This window comes from Apteryx mantelli, chromosome Z (assembly GCF_036417845.1).
Source record: "Apteryx mantelli isolate bAptMan1 chromosome Z, bAptMan1.hap1, whole genome shotgun sequence".
NCBI classification, from domain to species: Eukaryota; Metazoa; Chordata; class Aves; order Apterygiformes; family Apterygidae; genus Apteryx; species Apteryx mantelli.
Window position 1 is genome coordinate 73,201,503 of NC_090020.1, and position 20,255 is coordinate 73,221,757.

At 37.2% G+C, this 20,255-nt stretch overlaps 1 protein-coding gene across 1 annotated transcript in view; it reads left to right on the plus strand.

The window, feature by feature from the left end:
- CPLANE1 (ciliogenesis and planar polarity effector complex subunit 1) overlaps positions 1-15,267 on the plus strand; it is a 55,037-nt gene extending 39,770 nt beyond the window's left edge. Inside the window, exons 39-52 of the mRNA XM_067315288.1 lie at positions 449-555; positions 793-988; positions 1,257-1,501; positions 3,092-3,185; positions 3,884-4,048; positions 5,922-5,952; positions 7,355-7,486; positions 8,392-8,557; positions 10,209-10,270; positions 10,712-10,876; positions 12,062-12,174; positions 12,522-12,605; positions 14,058-14,227; positions 14,672-15,267. Of these exons, the coding sequence (XP_067171389.1) occupies positions 449-555; positions 793-988; positions 1,257-1,501; positions 3,092-3,185; positions 3,884-4,048; positions 5,922-5,952; positions 7,355-7,486; positions 8,392-8,557; positions 10,209-10,270; positions 10,712-10,876; positions 12,062-12,174; positions 12,522-12,605; positions 14,058-14,227; positions 14,672-14,812 (1,871 nt within the window). The 3' untranslated portion in view covers positions 14,813-15,267. The remainder of the gene's footprint in view (positions 1-448; positions 556-792; positions 989-1,256; positions 1,502-3,091; positions 3,186-3,883; positions 4,049-5,921; positions 5,953-7,354; positions 7,487-8,391; positions 8,558-10,208; positions 10,271-10,711; positions 10,877-12,061; positions 12,175-12,521; positions 12,606-14,057; positions 14,228-14,671) is intronic.
- The last annotated feature ends 4,988 nt before the right edge of the window (positions 15,268-20,255 follow it).

Here is a 20,255-nt window from a genome sequence, read left to right on the forward strand (position 1 = left end):
TTGCTTCATTTGGAAGATTGTTTTACTATACTGTATACTCCTTTTCAAATGGTTTACCAAAGATTTTTCTAGCAAAATACTACATTTATTTTGACCAAGTCAAGACATGTTTTGGTTTTTTTTTTTTTTTTTTTTTTTTTTGCTATTTAGAACTGATTTGGAAATGATTAGCAGTTTATACTGTAGCATGTTGCTTTGGTTTTGCTCTTTTGAATATTTTTTTACTGATTTATCACAAAAATGAGGAATAATTAAATAGTAATAGATTTTGTTATATACAAACATTAAAGAAACCTGTTAAGCTACATTGTTTATCCTTATTTTTAAAAATTGCTGGTCAAAACTTTTCTCATCATTTAGAGAATACAGACCTGTTTCCAAACAGTTTGTTTAAAGTTTCAGGGTTTTTACTGTAAATATAATTCTGACCATTATTCTTTTCCTGTAGAATCATTAAGTGTCCCTGAGATGTTACCACAAGACATGTATTTAAACCTCCCCACTGAGGAGAATGAGACACATTTACCACCCTCTTTGTCTGATGCACCTGATGTGGTTAGTGATCCAATGTATATAAGGTTAAAATACACTTAAAATATGCTGTTTGTGTCTTATCACATGAATTTTGATTCTTCTTATCTGGATGACTCAGTTCTATAATACTGCAGAAAAAAATTGCAGTCTTGGAAACAAAAAGTCTCAAAGTGGTAAGACGTAAGCACAGGAAATGATTAATAATGTACTACTCAGGACATATATTGTGTAATTCTTCATGATCTTGTTCTTGTTTAGAGTGGACATGAATATATCAATGTGATTGACATTGAACAAAGTGACCTACTTAAGGTTTTGCCCGTCATACCTGAATCTGTAGAAGAGACAGTTACTACACAGCGAAATGAGGAGTTTGAAATTTCATCTTCTGCAAAACTTCATCACATGGCAAATTCTGTTACTAGTACACCTCCTGAGGGGTTTCAGAAGAAAGGTAAAACCATCTTTTTTTTTAAAAAAAGGCTATATATTTTGAAAATAGTATCTTTGCCTCCCACAGAAAAACTCATAGCCTTACCCCCACTCACCTCCTCCTTCTTTAGTCTTATTGATCAAAACATTTATACTTTTAACTTTTTTTGTGATGATTCCTACCTGCTAAAACATAACATTACATATAATAAGCTATGCCTACTTACTATCAGTACTTAAATGTTTGCACTTTGTTCTGATATATTGGTGCACTCTTTTTTTATTTCAAGACAATCATCTCAAAAATGTGTCAATCCAAGTGCAAAAGGAAGATAAAAAGTTCGATTCTGCTACAGGTGGTGTGACTTGGAATATAGTACGTGAGGATGCCAGACCTTTTCATTCTTCAGGGCTACTAGCCAAAGTAATTGGCAAAGAATACTTTTCCACAAAGTTGCAGGAAATGGATATACAGCTACAGACACTTCAGAACATAGCAGAAAATATGGAGAAGGATTTCAGCAATACCAAGCAGGTGAGTTCAGGCTGCTAACCATTGTGGCCGAAATTGTTCCTATTTCCTCTTTAAACTAAAGACAAAATTTGGATTTTGGAATGATGTGTTTTCAGCCTTGCTTATTATATGTTGAGAGAGAGAATAATGCCCAGTTCTTTCACATTTCGTGCTGGATCTGTTGGCCCTCATGGTTACTTAGAGCAGGCCAAATGCTGGCCAGATTGGCAACATTCTTACTGAATGGGCTGAATATATGTAATTTCCCTAGAACTGGTAGGCTGGAATGACCCAAAACTTCAGGCTGAGCAAGAGATCTTTTTGGCAAAGATTTCTGCCATTTTGCTTCTGCAGAACATTATGTTACTATTTCTGGGACCTGTTACCATTTATCTCATAAAATATTTGTATTTTTGGTGTTTTTATAAATCTAAATATATAAATAAAAATAAACGTGTTTTGGACATAGTGCATTCGGATGACCTTATACGTAATTCAAGAATTACTATTTTATAAGTCGTGACAAAAATCTGGTAAATTAAAAATTGGCAACAGAATCTGGCCTCTTAATGCTGTGTTTAGTTTCCTGAAAACTTCAGGTGTGGTTGACTTCACATGTATGTGAAATGGGGAATGTTCATAATATTTCTTCATATTACTTTGAAATTTTAATGAAGTTTAGAACACAATGGGAGTGACTTTTCTAAACATGAGCCAATAGGTTCTGATTTTACCTATCTGGTATAAAAAATTTTTTATTAGCACACTAAAAAAAGTCAGTTTCCAGTTCCTGGAGAACTGGCTTTATACTGAATGAATTCAGTATCACTTTGTGTAATTCTGCAGCATCTACTTTTTATATAATAATTCAAAATGATAATGTCCATTTTTGCCTGCCCTCCCAAGTATTCACAGAAATGTAAGGACCTCAGTGTGTCACCTGCAAACATTTATTGCACTGAGCTAGATCACTTAATCACTTATATCATTCCTCCAGGTGATTATCAAATCTGATTTTTTAAAAAGCATTCAGTGAAAAAACCTTGCATGTCCTCTCTTTGTTCCAGCATTTTGCTGCATTTAGGTTTAAAAACTTCTGAATATCTAGCCTACATCCTGTTCACTGAAAATAAGCTGATTTTCTTTTTTGCCCTTCTTTCAATGCACACCAGTTCATCACCATTCATCAGTTCATCTCTATTCCTTTTATAACAGCTTCTTATGTATTAGAAAAGAATTATGAAGCCTGTGCTGTGTAAGAATACTGATAAGTAAAATGTCTTAATCTAGGATAGTCACTTTTAGTTTTCACTTTCTACTTTTCACCTTTTGGAAACTCTTGACTTAGGAAAAATATGGAAATATTTTTATATCCATGGTATTTTAGATAAAATACATTAGAAAACTCTTTAAATGAAAAAAGTCTACTTGAGCTAGTTTGATTCCTGAACTGTTTTCTTTGTTTCGAATAAGGATACTTCAGTAAAATACTTACATGATTCTGAGAAAAAAAAAGCATGTAAAGCAATCTTTGCAAGAATATCTGCTATGTGATTGTCAGAACTACTTTGAAGAATGTATTGTTAATGGGTTTTGCTGTTTCATTCATAGCTAGTGAAAATAATAGAAGATTTTGAAATGGCTGCCAATGCAGGCCTTGGTGCTCATCCCTCATTCTCAGAAGATACTGGACTCATTGGTGATGGTATGTGTTCAGTTAACTGAAGGATAGTAAACTTTGGATTGAAACTTGGCAAACTTTTTCTTTCCACTTCAGTGTAATGGCTATCACAACAGGTGTACTGAAAAATGCATCAAAAGTTTAAAAATTGAAAGAAATAAAATCAAAGGTAGAAAATCTGAGTAACATTATGAGTAATGCCTCAACAGAATTTTATTTGAAAATATTTATATACTTTGATCTTTTCCAAAACCATAATACCAGATCTGGTCTTCAGTTTTAAAGATGATAGTATATTTTTCTATTATCTCATAAAACCAAAATTGAAGCTTGTGAGGGCTTTGCTTGCTGACAAATGGATGTGAAGTTTGCTCTTTGTATATAATGAAACTTTTTTCATGTGTCTTTGGTGGCTGCGTACTTGTAATATCTTCTCATCTTGATAAAAGTTTACATCTGCTTAACTGTTTGCTAGAGCTGGTGTATTGAATAATTTATTGTTTGCATAACAATTGACTGTGGTACATACTTACTTACAGCTACTATGCTGGAGTAGCTGTATGCAAGTATGCAAGGAGTTGCTGAAAATTTTAATTTTAAATTGGTCTAGGTTGGAAACATAAACTAAATATGGCATTAACGCAAGTTATATGAGTTTTTGCATTGTGTTTTTGTTCGTTAGTCTATGTTAATTACTGTATTATTTTTTTCCATGGGATCAGAACATTATTTGAGGGGCCCGATTTTTGAAGATGTTATGGATGAAGAAAAGGAAGGGTTAAAACTGGAACATCCTGTACCCAGTTATACTACATTGGAAGTGCCCTCTTCTGCCTCTGCAGCCTCTGCTTCTAACTTTCCCAGTGGCATAATGTCATCAAACACTGGTATCATTTTTATGTCTATTTTTCCCTTTTTCTCCATTTAAAGATGAGCAATCCTTTTCTTCCTTGTGTTAATACTTTCTCGTTACTGTTATACAGAATGTTGTGTAATGCTGATGAGCATTATATGTTATATGGTGGTACAGTGTCACTGAACTTTGAAAACAGTTCAGTAGTGAATTATACTTGTACTCAAATTTATCCCATCTACAATGTTATTGAAAGAAAATGAATAGCTTTGGGTCTAATTCCGAAGCCATTCACTATGCTGATTTACAATTATTTACTGAAGTAGTACCATGAATCTAAACAGGCACAGTGCCACAGAACACCCATACCTTCCTCTCATAGCTGTCTTTATCATCTCTGGTGTTCTCCTGTATTTTAGAGATGAGATGACAGTTAGATCCAGTCTGCCTAAGCAAAATAAATTGTTTTATATCACTATATGGTAACTACTAGCTAGGTCATAAAACATTGTTTTATGAGGTCTCATTTCTTTTTGCAAACTAATACTACATTTGCAATTATGAAGACACTAGTAGCATTAAAAGGAGGAGGAAAATTCTCTGTGCAAGCAATGTATTTCTTATGTTTAAAAATGTAGGCTATCATATTTTATATGTATGTTTCCTGTATTGCTTGCTTTCAAGCTTCTAGTAATTATATATACAATTTGTGTGTATGTATATATGCAAACATGCATTTGTCAGTCATGTTTGCAGCAATCTACCTTAAAAGCTGTTAAAACATAGTTTATATATCTGTATATAGCAGCAGTGAATCTCAAATGACATGCACAGCTAGACAAACTATATAAATATTGGTACATTTATAGTTGCCTCTTTAAATACGAACTTGTTATTTGCAAGCTAAGAAAACTGTAGGTGATACTGAGTTACAGCTTTAATTTGATGAGCGAGTACAGTTTAGCTTAGGAAGGATGATAGTGTTCTTGTCCACAGCTCTCTGTTCTACCCACGCTGCCTACACACCTGTGCCATTCAGAATCACAGAATGGTTGAGATTGGAAGGGACCTTTGTAGATCATCTAGTCCAACCCCCCAGCTCAAACAGGGTCCCCTACAGCAGACTGCCCAGGACTGTGTCCAGACAGCTTTTGACTATCTCCAAGGATGGAGACTTCACCACCTCTCTGGGCAACCTGTTCCAGTGCTCTGTTACCCTCACAGTAAAAAAAGTTTTTCCTTAGATTCAGACAGAACTTCCTGTGTCTCAGTTTGTGCCCGTTGCCTCTTGTCCTGTCACTGGGCACCACTGAAAGGAGTCTGGCCCCATCCTCTTGACACCCTCCCTTCAGATATCTGTACACATTGATAAGATCCCCCTCAGTCTTCTCTTCTCTGAGCTAAACAGGCCCAGCTCTCTCAGCCCTTCCTCATAGGAGAGATGCTCTAGTCCCTTAATCATCTTTGTAGCCCTTTGCTGGACTTCGCTTTGTTCTTCAGCCACAATCTCTGAATCCCTGCAGTTCACAGCCTGGCTTTTTACAGTAAGTGGAAATTGCTCGTTTTCCATAAGAAGCCGTACAGTTAATCGGAAGGAATCAGAAGCTGCCTGAAGTGTAGCATAGTTGGGATTGGGCAGGGCAGAAAACTGACAACAGTGACCTCGTCTTCCCAGCAAAACTATCCCTGCCAGACAGGGAGCTGTTAATAAATGTTCTCCGAAGACTCTGTACTAACGTGGCTGTAGATCACAGGTCATTAAGACTATGTACAATATTATTTTTAAGGTGAGCATATTCAGGTTGATATATTTCTGTATTATTTTATCACACAAGCTGTTTAAACATATATTGTTAGCTTATTTACAAATATAAGGTTTTTATTAACAAGGACTCTTTCTTTTTCAGACTTTCATGTATGTGGAGAATTAACTCATAGGTATGTAGTTTGACGTAACTGATGGTTTTGTCAAAAATTAGTTTATTTTAAATTCCTGTCAAAAAGGGGACTCTCAGTGTAGAATTATCACTTATGTAAAAGTTCAAGCATTAGTTTTCAAACTGAATGGAAACCTTTTTATTAGCCAGTTTTAGACACTTATTCTGTAGTGTCTGTTTGGTAGTGCCTGTTCAGTTTGCTTGATCCGAAACATTCTGTTGATCATTCAAAACTGCTTTCTAGTTACAAGTAACAGAGTTGTGAATGTAGAAGTTGTTAATGTCTATGTGCATTTGCTGTTATTTTTCCTATTTGCAAAATCTTGCTTTTGATAGTCATCTACTGAAGATGACTACCACTAGAAAGTTTTTGAAGAGTTACCATATGGACAATGTAAAGCAACAGACTGAAGATTTCAGAACTGGAATGATTATATCCATCAAAAGAAAACGGGCTGGCATACATATTCTAAGCTAACTGCTGCTTGTCTTCTGGATCCAGCTTTACGATGGAAAAAACTAGCTGGCTAATACCTTATTAAATATTCCCTAAAGTATAGTGGTAAAGTATATGGTTTAGTTTATTGTTTAAATACTTTAAGCCAAACTGCTTGTTGTGACTGAAGCAGATTAGGGAGTGATTACCTGACCTGGAGGATGGGTGTGAGGCCATCTTTAGCAGATCATGATTTTACCCAAAGGAGTGACTTGAAGTAACTGTAGCTTATAGTAGTAAGTTACATGCAGAATTAGCTTTTCTTGAGAGTGACTGATTAAAATAGAGAAATGTGCAGAATTCGCGTAAAACCACTCTTGCACTCACACTGGTCCTTGATGCTCAGCTGGCTGGTCAAAAGGTCCGAGAGAGAGTCAGGGTGCTTGAAACAGGCCTTGTCGCACAGCTTCAGCTCGGCATGGGCAGCAGCATAAGCCCTGTGGGTGTTCCCAGCCTTCTGGGCTGCCAGTCTGAGCCTCCTCAGGGCCAGCCATGTTCACGCACCCCAGTGGGCCTCAGGTAGTCCCTCTTGGCCTGGGGCCGTGTTTCCTCATGGTGCATTCAGACCCCTCTTTGCTGCCAGCCTTCTAACATGAGCCAGATCTCCCTCATTCTGTCTCCTTCACACAGGAAAGTGACAAAATTTGCTTATACCTGCAGGGTGACAGTGAAGCTAAGGTGATGGCTGGTAGCTTTTTAAAGACAGTGCATCTACACCCTCCCTTAATGTATTGTTGTGTGTGTAGTTACTCAGTGAAATGTTGGGGGGGAAGAAAATTCAGTCAGAAGGATTTTGGTAAAACAATGTGAATATTCGGATTTTGAGTATAAAAGGAAGGATTTTAGCTTGTTGTTCTTAGAAGCATATTCTGCTTTAAATTAGTAACAATTTCCTCTCCCCCTTAAGATCTTTAGAAGATCCCCTGCAAATTACTGGCCTGAGTGGTGTTACTGACATCATTAATGATCTTATAGTAGAAGGTGATGTCTCTCCAACGGAGCTGGGCTTTACAAAAACTCAATCTAAGAAAATCTGTAGGTAATAACATGGCTGTTTTTATTATCTGTTAGTTAAATAATTTTAACTCTGGTTATTCTCCTCATAGCTTAAACCCTGTTAATACTTAATGTAAACAAATGTGTTATTTGAGTTGATTGATTGATGTCAATGAGACCGGTATTAGAACTGATAATTGGCCACTGTTTTACTGGCCATTATTGTGAAAAGCACTGATTGGTTTTTTGTTTTTTTTGATATTGGCTTTAAAGTTCTTTCCTTCCTACTTGCTTGTTCCTGCTCCTTCTTCTACCGGGCATAGGCTGGAGCACAGCTCTGCACATACAGCAGATCCATCTATCTCAGCCAAGGGACCATGAGCCTCCTAAAGCAGTTCTGACAGGCAGAATAGAAATTTCCTGTCAGTGGCAGATCAGCTTCAGAAGCTCTTTATTAACAGAACTTTCTGTAGAGTACTGGGAATGTTTAAGTTTACACCCTAAATAGAGGAGTTAGTGTTTTTAAAATAACTTTGTATCCTTATACAAATAGACTTGTGAAGGAGCTCGTAGGTTGAGGGAGGGAACAGAAAAGATGATAATATCTCCCTGATCTGATTTTTTTTTTTAGATGCTTACACTGTACATACTTAATAATCAAAGATTATATCAATATGAGGTCCAGTTTTTAATGTGCCAATTATCCTATAAAGGCAATAACACACAATCTCTGTTAAAAGCTTTGGTTCCATTATTTGACTGTAAATGACAAATAGGATAAAAGCTTTAGTGAACATGTTGGAAATTACTTGCATGCCAGGATTTTTATAAAGTTACATTTTACAGAATTTTAAGAGATTGCAATATTTTTGGTATATTGTGTGGAGCTGTCATTGTTTACAATTTAAAGGACATGATAGATTATTTCTCATTTACATCTGCTCTCAGGAGCCATGATTCTGCTGCTGGATGTCATCAAAAAACAGAAAAGGAGAAGAAAGAGATACGAGCATGGATGAAAAGAAAGCGAAAGGAAAGACTGAGAGAATATCTGAAGAAACTGGATGAGCAAAGACAGAAAGAGCATAATCCATTCAATATAAGAAAGAATGTGGTAAGAATACTAGTATCTTGAAGAATAACTGTTATTTATTGTACATGTATTGATGGCTCAGTTTAGATTTGATAAAAGCTCTTAGTGATTTTTTTCCTGCATTAATATTGTTTTTTAAAACTTTTTTAGAAACTTTATTGGGGCTGGCCATAATTGTGTCAGAAGTGATCAGTAAGCAAAGATACCACAGTGTTCCTACCAGGCTGCAGTAATGATGGTGGCAGTTATGACTTGTCTGCTGGATGTAGAGTCAGGAAGTATAATCCCTGCCCTAACTATAATGGAGACAGCTGTAATGTTCTCCAAGAAAAGATTTTGATATGGAGTGATGGGAACTACGGAAGTTGTAGAGAAGTGTTTGTTTAATCCTTGTTTGATCTTTCCCAAGAGGAAAATGCAATGAATTTTAAAAGCCCGGTTCAGGTGCCAGAATTCTTTATGACAGTGATAGGATACTGAGGGCAGCCATCCTTGTCGTTCATAGACACAGATGTGTATGCGATTATGGAGGGTCAGCAGAAATGGCATCTGTCTCAAGTTTCTGAAGAAATTTTTTTGTCAAAGACTGGTTCCAACACAGACCCAGAAGACAATCTCTTCCCTTCCAGAATTATTAATTTTTTAATTACTGAAAGCGCATTGGCCAGATACATCGCTTCTGATCTGCACTGTGCTGGCAATAACTGAAGAAAAAAAAAAAGTACAAAAGCAGTTCAGAAATCATTTCCAAACCTGTAAGATGTCATAAAATTGGTATTTGTCACCTGGATATCTTCAAGGCCTGAGAAGACACCACTGAGTCTGGAGAATCTCTGGGATTACAGGAGATGAGACAGATGCCTGCAGCAGCTCTATCCCCATACTTTGTACTGATCAACAGAATGCAGGGTTTTCTGTAAATTCTTTAACCCTTAAGCTATACTGAATTCAGGTCCCAAGCAGCAAACATGTAACAAGCAAAAGTTTTCTGGTACTGAACAGTTGCATTGTATTCAGTTTTAGAAACCACAGAGCTCATCGATTAAATAGTGTTTCCCTTCCGCTTGTTTTAAATAGTCTTTCAGAGTTGTCTCAGACTGCTTTTTTGCACAAATGTGTATTTGCTTACCACTGCTTCTTTCCCTTTCTTATGCTGCCATCTTGTCAATATATACTTGATGCTTTTGTTATAGCATTTGCTCCTGAAATCATTAGAGGGAGGGAATCTCAGCTTTCATTAAAAAAAAAAAAAATAGCCTAAAAAAATTCAAATTGTGCTCTAGCAAACAAGTCAAAGTGTAATCTTGCCTCGTTTTTTAAATTAATTACTGTTAGGAAAGTACATTGACTTTTAGGAAGCTGGACTGTGAGGAAATCTGAAACCTTGGGTTTGACAATGATGACGTCTCTTTAAGAATATTCATATTTTAAGCACGAGCTATGGAGGTGACACTGGAGGCTTTCAGTATATTTTTAGAGCTTGGGAGTTTATACAGACAGTCTTTACTGAATCTCCTGGTAGGGGTATATGATTTCATATTGTTTTTAGTTTTAGCTGGAGAGCGTCTTAAACAGTAACTTCAACCCAAATATATGTAAATATTGGAAGTGGGCGATTGGAATGGGATTACAATACAGAATAAATTAATGAGTGTTATACTTTCTTCTACAGCATTCTAGTCTTACTTCAAAGGAAATTAAATTGATCCAGAAGAAGAAAGAAGAAAAAGACAAGTAAGTTGCTATAAATGTAACTTGTATTCTTAGTTATATGCCAGTCTTCCAGTCTTAAGGAAGAGCTGGTTTTAACTATCTTGACTGTGAAATTTCATATATGAATGGCTTTTCAACCAAAAGCATGAACAATTCATGTTTGCTTTGCTATTTAAAAAAATTCTGAACATTTGTCATCCTTTGTATTCTTCATTATCCAAATATCTATTTTTTTAAACATTGACTCATTCATTCTCTCAAATCCATTGTTAATAAATGCTTTAGGCTTTTGCTAATCATTTTAATGGGATAGTATATATTCTCTTGAATTGCAAAAGGATGTCCTTCTATTCTGGCTACCAAATAACCTTACGGAAAAGACTGAAGAATCCACAAGCCAGTTTTAGTTAAAGGAGTGATAGTGTGAATTAATCTGTAATATCATGCTTACTTTCTCCATAGAGCCCTCTTATCTGAACATCACAGTATGAGAGTATTGCAAGCACTTTCCCTGATGAATGAAATGTTATCTGAAACAGTGGTGTTACCTGAAAATGAACATAGACTATTATCCAAGACAAGATCACCTCAAGAGTACAGAAAACAGCATATTGCATCTACTAACAGGTAACAACTTTAAGCATTAACTCTGCTTTGATGTAGTGGCCTCTTTACCACACTTCAGATTTGACCACAAGGCATAGTGCTACTTGGTGTAGGATTAGCTTGAGACAAGCTTTATATTATGGCAGAATCAAAAAGACACTTTACAGAAGGGTCTGGATCAGAGGAGTCTTGAATTCCTGTACCAGTCTTCTTACAGCTGCTAGAGCAGGATCTTGGAAGGAGCCTTAAAAAGTGCTTGTGATTTGCCTCTTGGACCACAGAATCAGCCAACTCTAGTTAGAGCTGTTATCAGTGTCCTAACCCACTCCACTCAGTAGCAAGCAGGGACCTGGAATACAGCCAATAACATTGTTAATGATTTCATTAGCATCTAGTAACAAGCAAAAAAATTGTTTTTGCAAGTAAACATACTACTGCTCATACATATAGACTACATAAATTAGTTTTCAGCAAACCCTAGGAGATTCACTCTCTTCCTTTCTAATTTAAGAAGTATTCCTCATTTTTTCATTATTTAGGATTTTACTTGTTCTTTGGTTTGTGCTTTGGTGCTTATTGCCTTTTGAGGAGATGGTGGTATTTGAGTATTACAAATTGGGGATTATATACCTCTTGATAGTGGTAATATCACAAATATAAAATCTAGGTGTTTATTGCAGTATACTGTTTCTTCTTCAGTCAGTTTTATCACCCAGAATAATAGGAGGAAGTGGATACTTCAGATAATCCTGTAACTTCCAGACTCGGATATCTCTGCATCTCTCTTTTTAATAGGTGAAGCTGGAGGATAAATCATTCAGCTGGATGCAGTGTTGCACAGAGCCTGCTGGGCCACCATCAGCCATGTCAGAATCAGAAGTGCTAAGGAATATCACACAGAAAGCCATGTTAGGAGCGGTAGTGACTTCCAACTAATAAGTTTTGTTGGAACTAAACTTGTTCTTTGTAAAAACAGGTTGATGCATCTTCACTGTGGCCCCTAGCGCTTCTGATTCTGGTGAGGCTTATTGGCCCCACAAGCACTGTGTGATGCTGATCCTGAGCTAAGTGAGCTGTAGAAGATTTTTGTGGCGCTTTTGCTTGGTCTGAATAAGCCTTGTTAGTTGCAAGTTGTGTGGATGAATGATATGGGGAGGATAGTGGTAAGTAAGTGTTTTTTGTTGTGTTTTGTTTTTCTTCTTGTAGAAGACATCCTAACCGTCGCATCCTGTCAGAAAGGAGCAGGATTGCTGCCAAACCCAGCTTTGGTCAAACGAGACCCTGTTTCACCCCAGCTCTTGGTTTAGCACAATCCAGGGGTAAGAACAGAACTTCCTTAATGAGGGCACATAGTGAAGGTCTTTTTTGAGTTACTACCAGATTTTGATAGGGAGGAGTTTTAACTTCTATGTAGAAAAACAGACTCTCAGTCATGGAAATCTGCTGCCCTGAGCATGACAGAACTGTGATATCATTGGCCTGTCAAATAATGAGAGTTACCTTTCCTTATCATCTCTTTCTGAAGTCCAAAATAGCTTAATTTGCCATAGCAAGAGTACTGTGTAAGCCAGGAAGCAAGTTTATATATGAAATTATTGAAGTATCTTTTGAGTAGATTTGCATCTACTGCATATATCAATAGAAGTACTTTTTTTTGTCTTTCTAGGCAATACCACTATGCTGTTACAGAAAAGTACTTCTAGAGGAAGAATGAGACATGCAGCAAACTGTCCTGTTGATTCTAGATACTGTAAGTTACAGAGAACAAAGACATAGTGCTGTTCAGCTATAGAATGAGTGGAACAATAAGACACAGAGAACACATTTCATATTACATGCCTGCATAGGAGTTTTGCAACACAGGCCTCAGATACAGTATTAGTTTAGAAAAAAATCTTTTTTTTTTTCCCATGTAAAACAATCCTTTTCATTGGAAACTTGTGAAACGTTTTAATCAATCATCAGCTCTGTTTTTTTAGCCAGACTGCTAAAATCAGATAGTTCTGATTTTAGCCAGATGGCAGTTCCCAGATTGCTGAAACAAACTTGTGATATATTTCATGAGTCCCTGAAACAGATGTTAAGAAGTCATAAGGCAAAGAGGACTTGACTTTTTTTTCAGCTAAAGACCATAGAGGGAGTTAGCAGTACAGGAGGTTGTATTGTGCCTCTTCTTTGCCTTTCTATGCTGCTTACTTTCTGAACTCTTTAAAATAGGCACTTTATTATCCCTCTGTACAGTATCTAGTTAAGATACTATTTTGTCATAATCTCAAAGTGAAAGAATATATGACTGGATTTGGCTTAAAAAAAAAAAAAAAAATTTACTGATCCTTGTTCCCTATCTGCATAGGTTTGGATTCACAGAAGAGGTTGCTCACCTAGATGTTTCTTCCTAATCAAACTCAGATTTGACTGAAACAGATGCAGGGCTTGATTATGAGCAGAACTTCTGAATCAGGCAGAAAAAGGTTGCGGGAAGAATCAGTCTGAAATTTAGGAAATAGTATAGATTGATTCCATTCTCCCTTACAGTGGAATTATGCTAGTAGCATAATGGAGATCCTGTTTGGCTAGCTAAATGAGTTTGAGTTGGCAACACAGGAAAGGGAGAGAAGCAGTGGTTAACCCATACATATTTTTCCTGAATCACTTACTTACCTCTACACATGTGGACAACCCTTCTCCTCCTCCTTTCCACACATTCTTTTTTAAACTCATTTTAAAAAATATAGGTTGATCTGTCTCTGATCTCACATCACTGTCTTTTATATGTTTCTCCAGAGTAATGCCTGGTTGCTAAGGGTTTCACTGAAGTTCCAAGCCTTCTAAGAGCCATGTGGTTTTTGGAATCCAGGATTGATGTAGTTTTATTCCTCTATCAAATTACTCCTGATGTAGCAAAAAGTCCCTTTTGGATGTGCCTGCGCTACAGGAGCTGGATGCTGTTGGCACCTTGCACAGTCCTTTTTCACTTTATATCCTGCCCTGGGAAGACAATTCAGAGGCTGGAAGGGACCTGCAGCATTCCCCAGCCATACTCCACATCAATTCAAAATAACAGGGCATGCTGACGTCAGTAATTTACACACAGCTTCAGTCCTTAGAACCTAGCTCTTCTGTTCTTGGGGAAGGTTCCAGACATTTAGAACAAAGCAGCTAGAAATGTTACAGTGTTATGATTGACTTGTTTTCTCCTCAGTTGCTGAGTACAGAGCCAGCAGAACACCTAAACAAAAGCTTCGACCTGTTGCCACTGCAGTGCAGACTGAAGATCTTGATCATGAAACTGAGAGAGATGTAGTAAGTCCTTGGAGTGTGCCTGATGATATCCAAAGAATACTTCATGATACTCACGACTCCTTGTTTCAGGTAAGATGTCTTAACTATTCAAGGAATGATCTGATACCCATCATGTAACACTGATCCTGTGTTAATTATTTGTGCTGTGTTTAAAAAATGATTCTCTGTCCAAACAGGGTGGGTGGGATAGATGCAGAGGGAAATTACAGTGATTCAGGATTCACATCCTGATTACACAGCTTATGCCTGCATTGTGTCCTTACAAGCAAAGTATTTCTTGTGGGCCTTGCAAATGAATGTTCTTTATAACAACTGTATAGTCAGGTTGTCTGTCCAGGCAACAGACACTGGTGGGAGTGCGTAAAGAGGAATGTAACTTTCATTTGTTGCAAAATGAGCAGATAGATATATATTTTCATTAGGACATGTTTGAAATGAGCATGAACATTTCTCCTGGCCGTATAGGGATCTTACAAGCACTATGATTCAGCTCATCTTCTCTTCCTCCAATAGGTTTCTGCACTTCAAACTGTTAGTTTCTCTCCTCTCGGCGTTAACGATACTGATGGTGTTTCTGAAAGCACAGGAAGTATCCTGAGCAAACTGGACTGGAATGCAATTGAGGCTATGGTAGCAGATGTGGAAGACAAATGAACAAAATTTCTGTACCACTGTGCGTTTTCAAAGCAATTACCAGTGTTTAGTTTTGTTATTTTTAATAATCATTGCCCTATTTAAAATGGATTGAACTTTTACTGGTTTTCGTCTTAAGCAGCACAGAATGTCTCTCTCCTTTCAGACTTGCCTGGATAAAGTTCAGTTCTTTAACATGTAGGGTTTTTTTAGTATGTCTTCAGCTCAATAAGAACTAAGTATAGATGGTAAATGCAGACCCATGGTTGTAAACAAGAACTTCTGCATCAGCTACTTTGCTTCTCTCAAATGCGTAGTTTTGTTTATTTTAAGAGCACTACACAGCTGTTTTACCTATTTAATGTGTAACATCTTTATTGGAGTGAATTTTGTAACTGAACAGTTGTGATTGATAAACTGATTTAATAAAAGTGACTTTATTAATTTCTGCTGTAAAATGATTACATACACACAGCATTGTTATTGCTGTGTTCCACTGTTACTGTATATGTGCCACTACTCTAATATTTTAAACCCAACTTATTTGTACAATAGTTCAGAGAAGTTTTTGACAGTTTGAGGGTTGGAAGAAGTATAAACAGTCAAGCAGCAACAAAGTAAATACAGACTTTTGTCAGGAAAATCAGATACCAGTATAAGACACTAAGGACTAAGAACTTATTGAGGTAAAGAAAAAATTGCTATTCATCCATACTATATAAAGCTGTCTTGACAGAGCTCTTCTAGCAGCCCCCCAGAAGGTTGTAGAAAAATCTCCTGTATAGTCAGTGGCCACAAACTATTTGTAGTAGCCCAAACAGATTCAGGTGACTCTTTACCAACAGCAGCTGTTTTTATTCTTATAGTGAAGAAATTTGAGTTTTTGATGGAAGTGTGTTAAGTTCACATGGTTAATTGTTGTCACTCAATACTGTAATAATCACAAGAATAATTTTTGCCCTTTTTAGAGTGAAGCTGCATCTTGGCAAACACCCAGAAATATGTTTCAGAGAAAGCCTTTAATAGAATTGCAGACATAGCAGGATAGAATGTCCCGTTTCTGTATACTCAGAGGTTGAAAATGGCTGTGTAGTTTTGGCAGTCCTCTCAGAGCTGCATGAGCTTGTCCCACAGGAGTGGCCAGAGAGCAAGACTGAGCCAGTACTAGGAGTGAGCATCTCTAAATGAAAAGGGCAAGTACTTTCAAAGAGCCAGCCCAAAGCATGAAAATGTGACTTCTACTCACAGTCTCAAACTGCCTTTCTCCAGGATGCCAGCAAAGAAATCATCAGTAAGTACCTTCTGTTCTTGGTGGAGAAAAACTGGAAAATTCTAGTTAAGCAAAGTATGAAAGTCCCCTTATGATCAGAGCCAGCTGTGAAAAGAAAGAGAGAAAAGTCAGGGACAAGACAGTTCCTCATAAACTGTCTCCTAAAAGGCTCATGTACTACACAAGCAATGGTGGTAGAAAGGGAAACCATATCAGACCCAGCCTTTGCTTCTTATGCTAAATACAGTATTACAGTCATTAAATGTTAATGCATGTATTTGCTGCACAAACAAAAGAAATATATATATCACTCTCCACATAAGAGTGGGGATAACAAATGTGGTAGTTCCATAGCAGATGACTTTTATAAGTTACCAAGACAATGTACCTGCTGTCCTAAAAAATGCTTCGCAATGCCTAAAGTTGTTTGTAAAGAACCCACAGGCCTTGCCAGTAGCTATCTGAAGATGAAAATGTTCAGATAAGTTTAGGGGGAAAATGGAGAAACAAGGCATAAGGATTCTGTTTATAAAGAGGATGTTGATGTTTGAAGGACCTTTGTAGTCTCTCTTCACATATCTTATTCATCAGTACATACTTTAGTGCCTGGAATGGTGCAGCAGTCAGGTATAAATGAAAGGAAGTATTGGAAAAAGTAAGTAAGTAAGGGTTGAAGGAATAAGGTGGCTTACATGCTTTCTTCAAGCCAAATATCTCCAGGTGCTAAAGGAAAAAAAAAAGTGTATGAGTAATTCATTTCATTTTAACAGGGGAGAACAAACTCCTTCCTGTAACCTCTTATCCACAGCATCCCAAATCATTAAACCAAGGGCAGAAAAGCAGTTGAAAGACCTCCCAACCATCACATCACATTCAAAACGTCCACTCTGCAGGAGACATGGAAGCAAGTGCCTGAGCAAAGCTCCACCTATAGAATAACAACAGTATGAAAAAGTGCTCCTACGCATGTAGGAATAGGGTCATCAGAAGCTACCGCCTCACCCTGCTGCTCCCACAGACTCAAGAAAAGTTCTATTGCACTTTCTCTTACTCTTCAATGCCTCTTTTTAAGACCAGAGATGAAACTTTTCAGTAGGCTTTCTTTGAGTAGAGCAGATGATGATAGTCTCTTTCCCTCTATGCTGACACTCTCTAAAGGCAACTCAAAAAAATATAGAAAGTAAGTCAAAAACCTTGAGTCCAACTCCTAAACTCATGGCATTCTTTTAGAAACAAATTGAAAAATTTTTTTTCTCTGCTGTGTGAAGGTTTCTGTTTGAAATGCAACTGTAAATGTATCTACAAATCCCACCTGCTGCAGGGCAGCCCCTCTTCCCTCTCTACCTCTCAGAGGCTATTATTACATTATCAATACCAAGAACGACACGCATAAGGAGATCGTCACCTTTCCATTCCCCATCCCCCCAAGTAGATAATCTTTTTAGTTGTGTTTTACATTTTAGTTGCCTTATTATTTTTGAGCTTTTCAGATTCAAAGCTTTTTAAGTCTCTCTTGCAGAGCTCAAAGAAAAATTAATGCTCACCTTCAAATGAAGGCTTAAGATTCTCAACAAACACCAGACTCCAGAAGCTGGAACTTGGGGAAAACAACAAGGAAGTTGGTAAATACAAAATAAAATTAAATGCAATATATCAGAGGAAAAAAGAACAAATAACAAGCAATTTCAGTAATCCATATGCCGTATTTGTTCATATGATGTTCTTTCCCACCTCCCCCACCTAGTCTTTTGCCTAAAAACAGGTGCATTACATGCACTTACTTATAATAAAGCTTAGGAGTTACCCATTTCTGGCTTTTGTTTACAGGTATGTCTCTGTTGTGCATTAAATATAGAAAGGCTCCTTCAATGCAGAAAGAGCAGGCAGAGAACCAGGATGTAAAAAGTAAGTAAGTTTCCTTGTTACAGTGGTTTCCTCACTTGCTAGTACTCCTAGGAAGCAGAAAAGAAGCATTTCCCCCTCACCCACATTAAACATTAAATATCATTACTCTGATCAGCAATAACTAACTGGGCTTGTATTTGGAAATGTTTGCACTGAAATACCATATTTAATAAATACCCCATGCCTAACAGACTTTACATAACCATCAGTGAAGCCAATTAGGAGTGGGACAGCTTGACACATGCTCTCTTTCACATAGTTTCTGAGCCCTGCAAAAATAGTAGATGGAAGAAAGAAACCCAAATTAATCTGTTGTTATGCTAACAAACATCTATGGTTTATAAGCAGAGAAATAGGAACACTGCAATCCCTCCAAAAAGGTCACATCCCTCTTCATCCAAGAGAAATCCTCAAAACACCCAGGTGAGCCCTGTTTTTAAATTTGTTGTTAAATAATCGTGAAATTGATACTTTAGAAATTGTATTGCCTTGCCATTGTATGTTGCTCATCATATATATATATTTTTTTCTAATGTTTTCAGAGGGAAGGGAAGCAAAGCTGTCCTTTCCAAGTAATGCAAAGTACTGTTGCCTCAAGAAAATAAACAACCATTTTTCCTTTCATCAGCTCAATGTAATTTTCAGCAATTCAACAGCTGGTGATTCCAGCTGTTTCAGGATCACTTTGATAGAATGAAGGGCTACAAATGGAAAGTTCCTGTAAAACTGACCATGGTTTGAAACAAAAACCACCCTTGAACAAAAAGTCGTCTTTCGTTCAGGGTACAATAAATGGTGCCCCAGCATGTAAAGAAGTGTCTGACCAGACTTCTACTCACCAGGTAGACTCTGAGGTGAGATGGTTTCGTACAACTTGGGCTTTGGCTTATTGTTTTTGTTGGTTTTCATTTTTACTTTCTTCAGAGTGATCTTACTATTGGAAACATCCACTAGCTTCTCAAATCAGCTGCTTGATTCCCTAAGGAATACCAGGACATTAGTCTCCTCCCCTTAAGTTATCCTGAAGATTAAAAACAAAACAGTATTTAATGCCCATGAGATGATAGCAATTTCTTGCTCAGCAAGTCTCCAGACAACCAGGTATCGGTTGATAGTCTCTCTCTTACCCCTCATAGCTGAGAAAGCTCTAAATAAAAGACTCTGATGGCTTTTCAACTTCTTGGAGTTGTGCCCTTAATGGTAAACTGCCAGGATACTAGGACCAAGGACCAGGTATCACCAGTAGAGGGAGAAACCTGCCCTTAGTATTTTACTCCTGCCCCATCAGTATGTTACTCTCCTCAGCAAGGACAGCAAAAGGAGCTTTCTTGACTGAGATAGATTTGAAGAAAAAAGATGCTCCTAGGATGGTGTGTGAATTTATCCCTTGTGCTTTGGATCATATATTTGTTATAAAAGACAGAATGAGAGAAGCTTTGTTTTTGTTTTGTTCTTCTCATAGTAGTGGCTTGTCATTTCTATTTGATTGGATGCAAAACAATCCAGTGTTACGAAGCTGTGAACAGAAGCTCTTTTCTCCAAAATGCAGATGAATCATTCTACACAGCCGTGAGCTTCCACAGGTGGTTGAGCAACTTTGAGAGAAGAAAAACATCTTGATTATAACTGCACTTGTTATCCCCAGGAAGAGGGATGTAAATCATAATCTTGGCTATTCTCCACAAAGATGAGAGCAGGTTTCTGTAAAGTTAGTCTTGAAACATCTTCCTTCCATTGTCCAAGTTCTTGACAGAAGAGGGTCCTTGTTTTAAAACATTTCACATACATACTGCCTGATTTTAGCTCCTGGTATAGGGAAACTGGTATTTGCACTATAAGATATTGGTATTCCTAGCATCCAGATGTTCAGTTAGGAATGCTGAATGTCTCAGGAACTGCATCAGCAGCAATTAAATGCGTGCTGAAGTTTGTGTGAAGAGGAGGGCTACTTTTACTTAGAGAAGCAAGATACAACCACCTTATGCAACATTCTGCTGACAAAAAAAGCAGTTTAGAATTGCCTTAAAAATCCTCAACTCAGGGTAGGGGGCTACACTGGTGTTCCTGATGAGTGAGATAGATAGATAACATCTGTCTAGCACGAGAACAGATTCCAAGTCAACAGGGACACAGCAGACTGATGCAAGCCCAAGGTATCCTATTGCTCCTTTTGAAGCCAAGAAAGGCAGTTTTAGCGCATATGAACAGGTTGTATACTTTACCAGTATTTTGATATTCTATTGATCATTTTCCTCTAAAACCATACCAATTGGGAGACAACATTGAGTG